This window comes from Triplophysa rosa, linkage group LG4 (assembly GCF_024868665.1).
Source record: "Triplophysa rosa linkage group LG4, Trosa_1v2, whole genome shotgun sequence".
In the NCBI taxonomy this organism is placed as follows: domain Eukaryota; kingdom Metazoa; phylum Chordata; class Actinopteri; order Cypriniformes; family Nemacheilidae; genus Triplophysa; species Triplophysa rosa.
Window position 1 is genome coordinate 3,989,661 of NC_079893.1, and position 17,592 is coordinate 4,007,252.

Here is a 17,592-nt window from a genome sequence, read left to right on the forward strand (position 1 = left end):
CCCTCCCCCCACCACACCTCCCACCACCCCTCTACCCAGGTCACCATGGCTACCGGCACTACCACGACTGCCCGTGAACATCTCCTAGTGGTGAGGCGGCGAAGCCCGCACATGCGCTACACGCTGAGCCCCGAAAACCTCTGCAGCCTCTCGGCGCAGAGTGCTTCTGGAAATGGGGGAAGCTCCAGAGGAGGAGCCCCGGAGCCGATGGGCCTGCAGAGGGCCAACAGTGACACCGACCTGGTGACGTCGGATAGCCGTTCCTCTTTAACAGCCTCGACGTACCAGTTCACGCTCGGGCGGGGACAAAACCTGGTCATCTCTTGGGATATCAAGGAGGAAGTGGATGCCACCGACTGGATCGGGCTGTACCATATTGGTAAGATGTTCTTTAGGCTTTAATAAAATAAAATAAAAAATGATTCGCTTTGGATAAAGGCATCTGCCGAATGTGTAAAGGTAAACGCTTTTAAAGTTCAGACATGAAAGCTTCTTAGGTTACATTGATATACTAGAAACTAAAATCATTTCTGACCAGCAAAGGTGAGTGGAAGGCAAGGTTAATCTCTGTTTTGCAGCTCCACGGATCTGAAGATGGATGAGTCGTAATTTGCTCATAATGAGAGCGATGAAGCGCGAGCTGTTAAATGTGAATAAGCGAAAGACCAGCCATACAGCTGACTCAGTAACTCATTGGCTTGATCGCCCGAGTAATTATCTGCGTTTTATCTTGCATTTCTCTCTCTCTTTTGAACCCTCGCTCGCACCGATGGTTGAATCTCATTACTCAGCGCTATTGCTGATGGCCTTGAGAGCTCATAACCGCTGTTGTTTTGATTTGCAGAGGTGAAGTGGGCGGATGAGCTAAACTTATCCCATGAGACGGTGAGCAACCGTGGACAAGATGGAATCCACCAGTGGCCCTAGATTATACAGATTATAAGAGCGACTGCGATAGAATTAACCATTTATTGGTCAAGATGCGGTTGAAGTACAGAAAACTTGGTTACATTTAGAGACATTATTGTACAGTCACCAATTTTGTTTATTACTATGTTTACAACATTTTTAACATGTTTATATTGAATTTACATTTTTAGTATAGTTTTATTTGATGTTGTTATTAGAATTCCACAAAAAATCGATTCAATTATTTGAGCTGATTGTTGTCCATTAATGTTGCTATTTATTCAAAGTATAGTACATGTCATGTAGAATGGCAACTGTAAATTGTAGTAAGGCACCTGTAGTATGTAGTATGGGAGCTGTAGTAATCTATGTTGTATGGTAGCTAGCTGTACTATGTAGTTTGGCTGCTGTAGTATGTAGTTACTAGCAGCAATAGTATGTAGTATGGCAGGTGCAGTACTCCGTGTTATATAGCCACTGTAGTATGTAGTCTGGTGACGGTAGTGCGTAGTTTGGCAGGTGTAGTACTCTGTACTATGGCAGCTGTAGTATGGTAGCTGTAGTAATGTATATGCTATGGCAAATGTAGTATGTTATCTGTATGTAACTGCAGTATTTAGTATGACATCTGTACTACTGTATCCCTGCGTTCCTAAATAGAATTCGAAAGTAGAATTAGTATGTCCCAAATCGTAGTATGTTGAAAAGAGTATTCCAAAGATTCCCCGATGGTCTACTACTTCCGGTAGAAATTCGAAGTGCAGAACGATGATAACGGCTGATATTACCCACAACTCACCGCGAGTAGGCGGAGTTTAGTGGCGCTCCACTGCGTTAATAAATTATATAACTGATGCGTCACTAAATTAACAAATGTAAGTATACAGTAAACATTACATACGAAATAATGAATGAATAAATACCTTAATGGAAAGAAGAGCTGTATTTTGTTGTGTGTGACAGTTATTGGCCACGATGTTGTCTAGGCAACAACGGCCACTTCCGCTTCCTGTTAGTATGTCCCAGTGTTTGCGATCTCTTTTGCCATGCACTCAGAAGCACCTACTATTCCAACACAAAAACAGTACCTACTATTAGGGCGTAGTATAAGTAGGTGAATTGGAATGCATGGAGTGTAGTATGTCAATTGAAGTATGCAGTATGGCAGGTGTAGCATACACTAGATGCACTGTAAATCGATTTGGATAAAAGCGTCTGCCAAGTGCGTAAATGTTGTACAGAGGTGGGCAGTAGTGAAGTATTTTTACACGTACACACTACGTTATAATTATTTTCACTCCACAATTTTAGAAATATTTGTTAAATTTTTACCTTTAATACTTAAATACATAAAAAATCTTGTACTTTCTTGCATTTACTCAAGTCAAATGTTTGAGTACATAGATTTTTGGTGTACATAAGCTAAAAAAATTTTTTATAAAATAAGTCAAAAGTATGATATTATGCTTTGTACTGTAGTGATGTATAAACACAACAGACACTTGAAATTGTACTTGAGAATATAAATACTTCACCTCTGGTGTAATATGGCAGATGTGGTATACAGGATTCAGGAGCTGTTAGTTACAGTCAGTGAAAAGTGACCCCTCACACGGCATTCAGCTGTATGAAGCCATCGATCTGGACGGGGAGAATCTTCTGTGGCCTGTCCCAGATAAAGGGCTTCGCTTGGGGACTGTGCCAGTAATCGATCTACTCTGGAGTTCCCTTCATACCTGTAGTCTAATTCACCCCATGGGAGCGACCCAGACGTGATGTATGACCTGTCCTACAGTAACTGCCTCATCCCGACTCCTTTCTCACTGAATGTACTTGACAGAGGTGTTATTGATATGATTAGTTATTCTGATTAGTTCAAATTATTGTTTGGGTTCGAACTATAATGTTAAATTGTGTTGGTTTGTTCATGCGTTTTTAGGGTTAGCAATATATTGATCTAATGATTTTAATGAATTAGTTTGGAGCTATGGTGGTAAAATCTCCTTAACCATTAAAGTCTCTTTCAGTTTTATTATACCAACGTTGACATGAATTGTGACTATAAATCTATAAATCTAGAACCATCTTGATTTCATTTATCACAAACCGTCGTCATTTCAACCCAAACAAAACAAAAAATCTGAAAGTGAAACCAGTTGTTGGAGTATTTTGACCTCATTAGGAATTAGGCATATCCACCCCAAAAGATTCATTACACAAAAAAGAAAACAAAAAAACAACAATTACCACAACAATAATAATAAGTATTATTATTATTATCCTGGTATTGCTTAATAAAAATAAAATATTATTAATAATAATAATATTAATAACAATAATAATGATGATGATTATAATGGTAATGAAAATACATTTATTGGTATTATTATTATTATTATTTAATCTTTTTTTGTATAATGAATTTTTGGGGTAAATATTGATTCTATTTAATCTTTAATCTCTTTATCCAGTAAGTGTAACTGTGCACTTTGTCTTATTTTGGTTTATATTTGGATTAATTATTTTTCAACATGTGCTCAGAACATGTGGTCATGTAACATGACCAGTAAACAGTGTGACGTAAAGGCATCACTGCACGGGTGCCAGAGGTGATTGATTTTTATGTGAATCGTGTGACAGAGTCGGGTGAGTTGTGGCTTTTTGTAGACGTTCTGTAACAAAGGCCCGGTGTCAGATCAGTGATATAGTTTCAAATTAGTATCTATAGATCACAGCAGACAAGTCTAGTCTATTCACAGAGATGCTGACACAATGAGTAGTGTCTCAGAATTACACATCACAGGTCTTTCTTCAACAGAAACTCACGTTTCAAGTTTTGATCCTAAATTTGATTTGATGTTTTATGTGCAGAAATTCTTATTTTCCCTGTAGTATGTCATGCACTCAGTATGACTTCAACTGATTTTATTGCTCAGTAATTTTTTTCCAAACCCAGGAGTTCATTATAGTTCCAGATGGTTCTCCTGATATTGTTTAAGATAAGTACAATAACATACACATGTAAGATCATTTTTGACATACATTAATAAAATTAAGCTAAAATATATATATTTTTTTATTTTTGCTCATATACAGTATATAGTATATATACATACACACACACACGTATATTAAAGATATTGCAAATATTATATATTTATAAACACATAGGAGACACACTTTTTTTTATTTCAATTTGCACATTATTACATTATACTGTAGATATACAGCATGCAAGCTGAAATCAATACAAGTGTATCTGTTCTTCTTAAATAAGAGTCATATTAACGTCGTTTTGTATAATCAAATGGATTTCGTTGTATTATATAGAAGGTCTCTTGATTCTTTTGCTGAAATAATGTTTGTCCTGCGCTTAAGGCCAAATAATCAAGACTGGGTATTGGGTCTCTGGTTTGTGTGTGGTTGTATTGATTATACTGGAAATTATTAAAGCTGATGTGTTTATGGACCCACAATGCCATCTGTCTGCTCTGAATTAGTGCCAATCAATTCATTAGAGCCGTCTATTTACTGTGCCACTAGATATTCTGATCTTTCGGAGATTCATTATTATAAACTGAGCACCAACCCTTTAATCTTGCTCTTTGTGATAATATATACTCTAATATAGGGATATGTAAATAGTAATGTAAAGCCTGATGTCCTGACTCACGTCTTGAGATATTGTAAACATATCAATCATCAGTCACTCCCGAGTCCCAGCAATGTGCTTGTCAGATTTAATGTCATGATATATAGTGGAATTATAGCATTTTTGTCTCCGTCTGGAACTATAATGCCGTATATTGGTGGTACATGAAGGTTTTTATTTTTAATGGAATTTATTAATAACTCAAATTTATTTCTAAAGCACATTTCACAATTTGCATTGTTAAGCATCTTTACAAAAAAAGAACAAACAGGACATACCTACAAATCTGTATATAAATAAGGAAAAAGAAATAGTAGAAAACAGATCAATTACAAAAATGTTGTTGATACATCGTATTATTGCACACACATTTAATACTTTGGGATTATTGACTTTTGAGATCATCGTGATTTCATTGATTCGGTGACTTGTGTGTATTTGAAGTATAATGCATAGTGTTTGCGTACATTTAAAGGGATGCATCACCAAACAATAAACATTTTGTTATCATTTAATCGATCTGCATATGACTCTTACTTCTGTGGAACACAAAAGAAGATATTTTGAGAAAAGTCTCAGTGGTTTTGTGTTCATACAATGGAAGTGAGTGGTGGCAAATGTTGTTTGGTTCTTCAAAATATCTTCGTTTGTGTTTTGCAAAAGAAAGTCATACGAGTTTGAAATGACAGGAGGGTGAATAAATGATGACATAATTCTCAGTTTTGGGTGAACTATCCCTTTATCATTCTTCCATAATCACTACTGTACATAAAGTCTATATACTAAAGCAGAGTGTTTGATCTGTGGGTATGTATACAGTCCTTTTATTAAAGTGCATCTGTAGTTGAGTGCTTTGTATATATTATGCATGTACATTATGTATTGAGCTATAGTTCTGCGTTCTGTATTGAGATTTATAAGACCGAGGGGAGCTGCGAGCAGTGTTGGGTAAGTTACTCTGAAAAAGTAATGAATTACTAGTTACTAATGACATATTCAATAGTGTAATTAGATTACTGTACAAATTACTCTCTCCAAAAAGTATTTAATTACTTATTACTAATTACTTTCTATATTCTATATCAACCTTGATTAGTTAAGTGATTCAAGGATAGACATGAAAGGGCTCTTTTAACTCTTCAAATAAATAATATTAAACTACATAAAGTAGTATTATTAACTGACCAAAGTATTACAAATGTGAGCATTATACATTAAAGCGCAGATTTTAAAGTTAGACTCTGAATTTTGATGTCAATTCCACTATTACACACACATATGTTACACAAAGTATTTAGTTTAATTACATCAAAAGTAACTAATTAAATTACAGAAGAAATAAGAGTAATCCCTTACTTTACTTTTTCAAGGGAAAAGTAATTAAATTACAGTAACTAATTACTTAGTAACTAGTTACACCCAACACTGGCTGCGAGGTGGTTTGTTTGATCAGGGTCACGTCGAGTTGACAAACAGGAAACACTTAAACTGGAGTCCGGACAAACTCTCAGGACAAAACCTTTTGTATTCCACAGTATTTGTTCTTTAGACCTTTAGAAAAGACCTTAAACCCATGAGAGAATGAGCCCGTGGCGGCGTGGTCAGAACTGCGTTCCTGGCGCCGACCAATCCTCTGTTGTTTCACAATCATGTGACTCCTGCTCTTTCTCCTTAAATTCTTCATTTGTCCAGGTATGACACATACTGTATTTACACACCGTGCTTTGTGTTTCCCTAGACGAGACGTGTCCTTCCAACGTCTGGGATTCAAAGAACCGCGGTGTAAATGGTACTCAGAAGGGGCAGATTGTATGGAGGTTGGAGCCTGGGCCGTACTTCATGGAACGTAAGTGGAACTTTGTTTTTCAGTTTGACTGTTTATTAGTGTTGTTTAAAGTGAGCATGACTGGTATTATTGATCTTAGCGATCTATATAGACTTTTGTACTTTGAGTTTTGAAGTTCAGCCTGTAACTGCAAGGAACCGTTCACAGTCAGAGCGACGAAAACATTACGTGACATTTGTGGTAAATGTAAAATTGCATGAATATGGTACATGCATATACAGCCGCGGGAAAAAATGAAGAGACCAAAAACAAAATCAAACCTCAGGAGTGACATAAAGTCATCCAACGGCAATGTGAAAGACACTGACAGCATGACAAGACGCATGAAAACTGTGAGAAAAATCCATTTCATTTTTTTTCGAACTTTCCTAAACACATGTACAAATTTGACTGTTGTATTGCTTAAACGTGAATATGAACTTGTTTTCTTTGCAGTATTTGAGGTCTGAAAAAACACAGAGCATCTTTTCTGTTATTTTGATCTGTTTGTCCAGTTTTCGTTTTCTCCAAATAAATGCAAATAGAATCAATATTTTTATTTGAATTTATTTTGGGAGAAATAGTTCAATCAGTAGTTCACAGAATTAAACAAAAATTATAATTTTACCTAAACACAGTAAAAAAAGTTATTTTTTCCCGTGGCTGTTAATGCGCAGAAGCAGACAGCATACATTTTCTATGTTCAATCTTTTCATGTATTTAATTTTTACTTGTTTATTGTACTTTTTGTCTTTATATTGATTTATTATTAATATTAATTATGTACTTTCTTTAAGGTAGAGAACGTTGCGTACAGCATGTGTATGCGACAAATGAAATACTTTCACTTTGTCTGCTGCTGAGACTGTTTTTGTCATCCTATGATAACGATAGATGTATCAGAAATATGTATGTTTTCAGAAACAAAATGTTTGTTTTTCTGTGCGTCTTTCCTCAGCTGAGACCAAAATCTGTTTTAAATATTATCATGGCGTGAGCGGGGCACTGAGGGCTACAACCCCCTGCATTACAGTCAAAAACCCAGGAGTCACAGTAAGTGTGTGTGCGCGCGCGCGTGTCTTTATGTGTGTGTGGTCAGTGTGGCAGATGGGTAGCTAATATGTTAAGATGACATATCTTTAATAATATATTTGAATAAAGACGTCAATTTTCAATGATCACTTTTGGTCACTATTGTTGTTCATTAGCCTTCAGCTCTTTAGGATGTTTATAGTTGCCAAGCAACCATGCAGGCAAATAATAGAATCAGTTAATGAGTGTATATTATTTACTGTATTTGTTTTATAAACATCAGCATGCAATGATTGATAACAGCATCAGTAAGCGGGTTGGAAACGCTAAATTTTGAATTAAAAACCCTTCATTCGAAAAAAAGTTTTTACGGTCGCTTGATGTGGTTTTTCAGGGTTAATGCGAATAATGGAAGATGGAAACGCAGTTTCCGAATAAATTCCTCCAAAAAGTCACGTAACTGCACTGAGACGACGTAACCTGACTAAACGTCTTTGTACATACAGTCCGAAATTTTCGTATGCGTTTTTTCGTATTTGGCGCTCGTTTTTACGGTGTTTCTGAATTGTTAAAAAAGGCCTCTCAAAAGGCTTGCTAAGTTGCTACGCATGTGAAAAACGCAGAAAATCGAACCCAGTCTGATTTTTTTTATGACGGACGAAAATATCGGAGGCAGTGTGTAAATGTGGTTGACACAACGTGAGGTTGTATTTATTTTTTAACGTGGGGAAATTTCGGACTCAATGTGCTTATGGGCTTAACCAGAGTCCCGATCTAGTTACGCAGCATCAGAAATGTCGTTATGGTCATTCTTAAATGCCTGAGCAAAGTCGTCAAAGTATTCTGTAATTGCCTCTTAGAATTGTCACGACTGTGTTTCCCAAACAGCAGGCGTCCACAAAAGCACCGCATTTATTGCGTTTCGTAATCGTCTGCTTGCGCAAGTATTATGAAAATTATTATATTCAGTGGCTTCTCTTACTTTTCTTACTGATATTTAGTGGCAGTTTATTAGGAAGTGACGGTGCTTATTCGCAAATGTTTTATGCGAAGTTACAATTTTGCGCATAAGCTAAATTCGCAACTTTGGATGGAAACCCGGCCAGTGTCTCACAAATGCAGCACATGCGGGAGGGATCACTGCACGCCTCATTTTCGCATCATCATCTGTATGTGTCTGTAGTTCTCGGTCTGTCTCTGTCCATCTGCCCGTAGGCTCCATTATCATGCGCTGGAGTTTGACTGAGCTCTATAGAGGCGTATCATGTGTCACAGGCATGCAGGGAATGCACAGGAAGAGAGAGAGAGAGAGAGAGAGAGAGAGCTCTCTTTGATATGCTTCTAGTGCAAAGGGCACATATACTGTAACATGAGCGTAAACTACAGCGCATCTCCACTCGATGTGAAAGGACTGATTGAATTGTTAGTGATTCAAGTGTTGGTGCAGGGGAAAATGAGTAGTGCTTGAACTTAGGGTTAGAGATTTATACAAGTGATACCTCAGACGTAGAATGAGTTATATTGAGAAAGGGATGAGAGTCGTATCTGGGGCCAGAAGTTCACAGAGACTTGAGTCTGCATGCAGTCAACTAAAAGTGTAGAACTATTGCATTTTCCAAATATAAAAATAATCATTGTCATTTTTAACGATGGGAAGTTTATTCCTATTTGGGGTTCATTAGACAGCAAGTATATAATCAGAGCTTAAGGAGGGGAGATATTTGGATCTGAACTGTGGTCGGATCAGATGTTTGTGGCATTTCGTTTTTTTATCTAATGGTTGATCTTACACCAGATGTGTACTGTACATAACTCTCCTGCTTACTATCTTAATGTAGTTTACTTAAATTTTTTTATTTCTACTTAATGCATCAAATTGTTTCATTATCTTGCTGTTTCTTGCATTCTGTAGTTACTTTTGTGTGCCATTGAGTCTGATTCAGTTAGTTGTTGTTTGATCTGAAACTATGTTTCATTAAAAAAATGTAATTAGGGCTGTCACAGAAAATACATGAATGTCACATGTTTTTCGCATGTGATCACGTGTGTACAACATGTGTCTAACATGTGCAAAAAACACATGTGAAATGTGTGTTTTTGGAACATTTTGGTGTGAATCCCATGTGAAACACGGGATAACATGTAAAAACCCATGGGATGACATGTGAAGAACATGTGGTGACATGTGAAGAACATGTGATCACATGTGGAGTCATATCACCACGTCGCACATGTCATCCCATGGGTTTTTACATGTTATCCCATGGGTTTCACATGGGATTGACACCAAAATGTTCCAAAAACACATTTCACACGTGATCAGTGTGCACATGTGAATTTCGTGCTTCTTTTCTGTAAGGGAAGTGATTAATTGCGAATAATCGCATCCAGAATAAAAGTTTGTGTTTACATAATATATGTCTGTTTACTGTGCATTTTAATTTTGTTTTTATAAACATATATGCATGTATTTAAGAAAAATATAAACATGAATTAACATTTATATATCATTTAAATCATTAGTATATACTGTATATAATACAATAATACATGTAAATATTTCCTAAATATGTATACATGTATGCGTATGTGTTTATAAATACAAAACCAATATGCACAGTACACAGACATATATTATGTAAACACAAACTTTTATTCTGGATGCGATTAATCGCGATTAATTGTCTTAAATGTAATGTAAAAAATACAATGATTAAGATAATAATGCAAATATAATATTGCTTCTATTGTATACCTCATTTGTAAGTCGCTTTGGATAAAAGCGTCTGCTAGATGACTAAATGTAAATGTAAATATAAAATATAGCCAGCGGGCATCAAATGGTTCAGGTTCGGTTAGTTTATAAAAGTTTGAAGTCGCCTGTATCAGGCTCCATAAAAGGATTCATCCGAATGTGTATGAAACATGTGCTTGACATGATTCGTAGGAGATTATGGGTCATAATATTCCGAAGCCGTCATGTTAGTACTCTGACCGAGAGTCTATAATCATAAATCACACATACTGCCACATTAATGAGCAGGAACATTATAATGGACTTCAATTATTCATGACATGAACCTACAGTCCCGTCTGAACACTCTCACAAAAACGTATCCACCGTTTCTGCTAAAACACCATAGTAACCAGTCCTGCTAATGCTTTTACATTATATCAATGTTTATTTCACTATAGTTTAACACTAGGTATCATTTTATCTATGTTGCAGTATTTTACTTTTCAAAATCAAGCATAATTTTCAACAGGTTTTCCATCTTATTGTCCATCATCCAACTCAGACTAAATAAAATATGGAGTTTTATGTGTGTAATTGTGCGTTATGGTGCCCTCTATAGGTCGGGGCAGAAGGGCAGCTGGACGGTCAGTCTGTAACAGAACATTGCAGGAAATTGGTCAGCTTCACTTTATCGGGTATGTACATACAAATGAAAGAAAAAATAGCATATGTGTAACATTATACAGTGTTTGTACAGTTCATTCAGAAATATGGTTCATAAACAGAAGTATATTTAATACCGCAGATACAGTTTGTAGACTTGGGTAATAATTGAATATAGAATTAAATAGAATGTAATTGTTGTGTACTGTAGCTAGAACGATACTTTATATAAATCTTAATAAGTCGTAATTATACAATTTTATTTGTGTACAACAAAAGGCTTTAGGTTTTGATCCTATTTTTTTGCTTTTTAGCTAATGAATCTACATGAGCGGTTCGGTCGACCGAACACTTAACTGACATGCGTCACAAATAAATATTAACACAGTCAGTTAATTCATTGTACAAATCACTTCTATGTAGGTGCTTTTTATCGATAATGATGATTTAAGTCTATTTATTTTAATCGGCCAATCTTCTCACAGATTCTCATATCACAGCAATGCTATGATGTGTCATAAAACATTGTTATGTTTCTGCCCTCTTGTGGTGAACACTCATGTATAAGCCCTTCTTGGATTTCTTGGATTTTTCATTCTTGGATGTTTTGCAGATATCAGGGCTCAGGGTTTGAAGAAAGGAATGTTTTTTAATCCGGACCCCTATCTGAAGATGAGCATCCACCCAGGCAAGAGAAACGGCTTCCCGACATTCACCCACCACGGCCAAGAGAGACGAACATCCATCATATCCAACACCACCAACCCGGTGTGGCACGGAGAGGTAAATAACACTGCTAAATGATCACAGAAAAGTCCATTTTTTTTCTCGTAATACTTTTTTTTGGGGGGGGGCACAAAATATGGTTACTCTTATATTTCTTTCATGTTCCCGTACAGAAGTACACCTTTGTTGCGTTGATGACGGACGTTCTGGAAATTGAGGTCAAGGACAAATTTGCCAAAAGTCGCCCGATCATTAAGCGCTTTTTGGGTCAGCTGACGATCCCGGTTCAAAGACTGCTGGAGAGACATGCGGCGGGGTCAGCGTTTCACTTTTCAGATTTTACTCTGAGCATCTATTATGCATGAACCTCCGTTAATAGCTGCGTTTTAATTTTAGAAGCGCACATTTTGTAATGGTTTATATAAGCTGGAAAAATCTCTTCTTTAGAAATTACATTTATGAAAAGTCAATGAATCAAATTGACTGCACAATAAAACGTGTCTGTGGTTTACAGGGATCAGTATGCGAGTTACACCCTTTGTCAGCGTCTGCCGACTGAACATGTGAGCGGGCAACTTCATTTAAGGGTGGAGATCACATCTAACGGACAAGAAGGTACGTGTTTATGATTTTATTACAGTAAATTCAAAAGTGAAATTCCATGTGGTTCAATAGGGATCTCTCACGCTTTCTTAGATGCTATGGGGTCCCTGCTGGGAGCGTCCTCTGTGAACGGAGACCCCGGCAGCCCATCGGACGACGAGGACGTGTTGCATCCCACCCCTCGCGTGATCAGAGGCCCCTCACCCACCGGTTCCGAAGGGTCCCTGCACGGCGATGCCTTCAGACCCGACGAGTTCTCCATGGACCCCGATGAAGATCGGCTTCAACGAGACGGGATCCCAGACCCTGGTGAAGGAGTCCCGGGTCATACTCACAGACAATCCTCGCTTAATGATTACCTGGATGCCATCGAGGCTCCTAAAGGCCCCGGGGACAGACCCCTGGGAGCCGCGTCCCCTAAACTACGCTCCAGTTTCCCCACCGACACCCGGCTCAATGCCATGCTTCATATAGACTCGGATGAAGACGAGGAAGGACACGCCTCCCGGGATGCGGCGTTGACCAACGGGGCACAAGGACCAGGACCCGCCTCCTCTGAACAGGACAAGGGGAAGGGTCCTGCGAAAGACAGGGGGAAAGTTGGGTCAGAAACGGCGAGCGGAGCCACGGAGGCGACCGCATCGGGTTCGAGTAGCAGCGCCACGACGAGCCAAAACGGAGGGGCGGAGGGAAGTCACGACTCCACACAAACCACTGACGGCACGCAGCAGCCAGCTGCCGTAACACAGGTCTGACGTGAAGTTCATTTGAAACATAAAATTGATATTAAAATAAAGTAAAAAACATGTTTTTTTTGGTGTTTTTTAAACTAAATATGCATCTCAAAGGACGGGGATGGATTGGGTACCAGGGATGATGTTGCATCATCCGAGGCCTCAGCTCGCGAAGTGGGCGGAGCCACTGCCGCCAAGCACTCAGAGCAGGGAGGCTCAAACGAGGCAGCCAATGAGGGGGAGGAAGATAGAGACGTCTGGAGGAGGCGGAACCTGCGGGCATCGGGTAACGCATCACAGGCCGAAGGGGTGGAATCAAGTAATGAAGCGAGGGCGGAGGCTGAGTCTGCACAGGTTGCCACGGCAACGGATGCAGAGACAGGTGACTTCCGTTTTTTTTTGTAAAGTAGAGTAGAAACGTTTGTGAATGAATAAATCACTTTTTTGTTTTGTCATTGTCAGGCACAAGTGCCCAATTGAACGGCCATCAGGCGGTGAGGTCACTTCCTTCGGTGCGTCACGACATCAGTCGCTATCAGAGAGTGGATGAACCTCTCCCACCAAGTGAGAAAGCATTTCTTTGTGATGGTTTGGGTGTGTGTGTGTTCTCAGTAGTTACAGTTTCAATGTTTTATTACCAAACAAGATGGTTTGGCATACATTTCTTGTTGTGAGATACATAAGACGGCTTCTTTAAATTTGGCATTACGATGTACGTTGTAGACTGGGAAGCTCGTATCGACAGTCACGGCAGGATTTTCTACGTGGATCACGTCAACCGAACGACCACCTGGCAGCGTCCCACAGCGCCACCTGCGCCTCAGGTCCTTCAGAGATCCAACTCTATTCAACAGATGGAGCAGCTTAACCGCAGGTCAGTCCCACACACACGTCACACGATGCCGTGAAACCAGGAGATCGGATTGGAGGAGAGATTTGAGTATTCTGTGACCTTAAGATCTCGTATCTTGAGATTTATGAGAGTCCAGAATGGCATTTGTTAATCCTCTCTCGTATGGAAAACAGCTCTTTTAAAATGTCACGCACCGGTCTCCACAACAACCTAATCTGTCCCACAATTTTGTGTCTTAAAGGGATAGTTCACCCAAAAATGTCTTCAATTACTCGCCCTCAGATTGTTCCAAAGCTGTATAAATGTCTTTGTTCTGCTAAACACAAAGGAAGATATTTGGAAAAATGTCAGTAACAAAACCGATCTCATCCCCCATTGACTCCCATAGTATTTATTTTCCCTACTATGGGAGTCAATGGGGGATGAGATCGGTTTGGTTACGGACATTGTTCTGCTGAACACAAAGGAAGATATTTGGAAGAATGTCAGTAACCAAACAGATCTCATGCCTCATTGACTCCCATAGTAGGGAAAATAAATACTATGGGAGTCAATGTGGGGATGAGATCTGTTTTGTTACTGACATTTTTCCAAATATCTTCCTTTGTGTTCAGCAGAACAAAGACATTTATTTTTGGGTGAACTGTCCCATTAAGGACTCAGAACTCTCTCTCTCTCTCTGTTCAATTCTTCGTACAATTTGTGGATGGATTAATTTAATAAACTCAACTCATAGATGTCGGTGTTAAGTTAAATCATGGGTTTGATTCCCACAGCCACGGAAGGTCTGTAAGTTGTAAGTTGATTTAGACGTTGATTCTCTCTCTTTCTCTCTCTATATCTCGTCCGTTTTCTCTTTACTGTTGTTTTGTTTAGGTATCAGAGTATTCGGAGGACAATAACCAATGAGAGGACAGATGAGCAGGCTGCAGAGATGCCTTCAGATGAAACTGACTTGTTGCACAACTCCATACCTGGTACACACACACACATTACATGTCATTCTGAACTACTGTGTTAACTTAATTATAATTTAGCCTTGAAATTTAGGGAATATTTCGATTGACCCTAGTTAGCTGCCTTCCTAGCATTATATTTAGGCATCATGACAAGCAGGCTTTTCCAAATAGTGGACAGCAAAATTGTAAGACGGCTCATTTTTATGTCAAAAAATGTTTAAAATGTGCATGTGTCTTTTGGCCTTCCCTGTATGCATTGCAACAGACTCGGTAGAAACATAAAATGTGTTTGAAGGAGCGATGTGGAGATTTTAGTGGCATCTAGTGGTGAGGTTGTGAATTGCAACATAAAGACATAATTACGTATATTATATTGTATTTCTGTCAATAGATCCTCCTTAATGTGACACATTGCGCCTTATTGTTTATTAGTATTATATATTATTTTATATTTTTGTACTTAGCAATAACATTAACAACAGACATCATACAGTACATAAATATATTCTGTTTTTTAGAATACCGGCGTGATGGTGTGGTCGGACCCACGAGTTCTCGATCTCGTCTGTCTCTGCTGCTTCAGTCTCCCACCGCCAAGTTTCTCACCAGCCCTGATTTCTTCACCGTACTGCATTCCAACCCTGTAAGTCATTTATTATTCACACCATACGGAGGTTTTACCCACAAGCCTTTTTCCAGTTTCTTTAAAGAGATTTGTGGCGTCTCGTGCAATAAAAAGTAGCTGTTCCGGACTATTTCGAAACTTAAATGAACTTTTAGAATTGTTATGTTGTCGCCATACTTTTCATAAAAGTAACAAATTGTTCTGAAATATGTTGATTGTTTTGTCAGAGTGCCTACCGCATGTTTACAAGTAACACGTGTCTGAAGCACATGATCAGTAAAGTGCGACGGGACACGCATCACTTCGAACGCTACCAGCACAACCGAGACCTGGTGGCCTTCCTCAGCATGTTCGCCAACAAACAGCTGGATCTGCCGCGGGGCTGGGAAATGAAACACGATCACGTGGGCAAGGTCTCAAATCATCCACTGCTGTACACTCGTTCTCCACATACTGCAGTTTATTAGTGTATTAGCGTTTCGTTTTACTATACTCATCACACTCATTCAATTTCCGGTTTATTTATTACACTTATTTATTATTTACTACGCTTATTTAATTTCTTGTTTTTATTACACATTTAATGAATGTATTTGATTATTACACTCAATTTCTTATTTATATAAAACACTTATTTACGTTATTCGTTACACAGATGTTTCTTATTTCTAACTTTAATACAGTAATTCAATTTCTTATCTATTACATGTAATAGTTGATATTTATGTATTAAACTCATTTAATTTCCTGTTTTGTTATTTATTCATTAGACTCTTTTAATTTCTCATTTATTTGTTATGCTAAATTATTCTAATGTATTTATTACATTCATTAAATTTTTTAGTTGTAAATTACATCAGTTAATTAATTTTGTTATTAAAATTGTATGTCTTATTTATTTATTATACTCAATTTATTATTTATTACACTTATAGAACTTCTTTTTTAGAAATTATTTTCAATATTTATTTTAATTACAGTTTAATTTCTTATTAATTTATTACAGCAATTTATATTTTTGTTATTTACATTTAATTATGCTCACTTTATTATTTATTTATTTATTACACTTATTAAATGTTCTGTTTAGTTGGGCAAATTATTTTATTTATTTATTTTTATTACTGTTTAATGTCTTATTTATTTGTTACACAAATGTAATTCTTTTTTTATTTCTTATTCTCAATGATTTTATTTATTACACTTATTTAGTTTCTTATTAAGTAGGGTAAATTATTCTATTTATTTTTTATTACAGTTAGATTTTTTATTTATTTACTACACTGGTTTATTTGTTTGTTAAATGTAATAACCCAAAATATTTCACAGATCAGTGTTTGGCGTCTGAACGTCTTGTTTGTTTCGCTTGACCCTCAGCCTTTCTTCGTGGACCATAACTGCAGGGCCACCACCTTCATAGACCCCCGTCTGCCGGTTCAGAGCGCTCGACCCAGCAGCCTTCTGGTCCACCGGCAGCACCTGAGCCGCCAGCGCAGCCACAGCGCAGGAGAGGTGAGCAGCCCGCATCACCACATACTGTACATCATAGTTAAAACCTTCAATGAACCAATTATGAAAAGCCAAGCGTGGGAAAGAAAACAGAATATTTTGATGAATTTTTCTGACATTTATTATCAGGGTATCGTAAAATTCATAAAATTGGCTCGGTAGGATTTTTATTAGGTAAATCTCACATTACGACAGTGTTAAGAACAGATCGCCCTCTCAGGGCTCTTTACACGTGCTGATTAATTTCACACCGCCGATCTCTGCCGTGTCCCAGCATGCACTGCTGTCATTTTCACATCAGTCCACCCACAGTCGCCTGTGTTCGTCTGTGGCCACATGTGAGTCGAAATATCATTCCAGTAATCTTTAAATCCTCTTAGTACCATGAAAATGATTATGAGATTATTTAAAAGGTCTCATTGCCCGTATAAACGTCAAGTAAATAAAGACCTGGAAACAACCACCACTAACTGTCACTAACGATAAAACAAACCACAAAGGGATTAAATATCGGCTGAATTATGCAAAGAGAGCCGAGAACTGCACAGTTCTAAATTAATTCTTAATAAAATTGATTTAATGATATTAATGTTATGTGATGCAGGTGGGTGATGACCCTCGACATGCAGGACCCTCTGTACTGCCACGCCCCTCCAACAACTTCACAGCCAATCGTAACCAGTGTCAAGATGTAGTTCCTGTTGGTGAGTCGTTTCATAGCGTTTTGTATAGTTTATGAGACGGAATCACATTTTTATGTTAAGT

At 37.8% G+C, this 17,592-nt stretch overlaps 1 protein-coding gene across 1 annotated transcript in view; it reads left to right on the forward strand.

The window, feature by feature from the left end:
* The first annotated feature begins 12 nt into the window (after positions 1-12).
* hecw2b (HECT, C2 and WW domain containing E3 ubiquitin protein ligase 2b) overlaps positions 13-17,592 on the forward strand; it is a 27,990-nt gene continuing 10,410 nt past the window's right edge. Inside the window, exons 1-16 of the mRNA XM_057332282.1 lie at positions 13-379; positions 6,300-6,407; positions 7,345-7,439; positions 10,775-10,850; positions 11,432-11,601; positions 11,718-11,860; positions 12,059-12,159; positions 12,241-12,896; positions 12,996-13,263; positions 13,344-13,445; positions 13,605-13,755; positions 14,611-14,711; positions 15,212-15,336; positions 15,546-15,731; positions 16,696-16,830; positions 17,432-17,531. Of these exons, the coding sequence (XP_057188265.1) occupies positions 46-379; positions 6,300-6,407; positions 7,345-7,439; positions 10,775-10,850; positions 11,432-11,601; positions 11,718-11,860; positions 12,059-12,159; positions 12,241-12,896; positions 12,996-13,263; positions 13,344-13,445; positions 13,605-13,755; positions 14,611-14,711; positions 15,212-15,336; positions 15,546-15,731; positions 16,696-16,830; positions 17,432-17,531 (2,851 nt within the window). The 5' untranslated portion in view covers positions 13-45. The remainder of the gene's footprint in view (positions 380-6,299; positions 6,408-7,344; positions 7,440-10,774; positions 10,851-11,431; positions 11,602-11,717; positions 11,861-12,058; positions 12,160-12,240; positions 12,897-12,995; positions 13,264-13,343; positions 13,446-13,604; positions 13,756-14,610; positions 14,712-15,211; positions 15,337-15,545; positions 15,732-16,695; positions 16,831-17,431; positions 17,532-17,592) is intronic.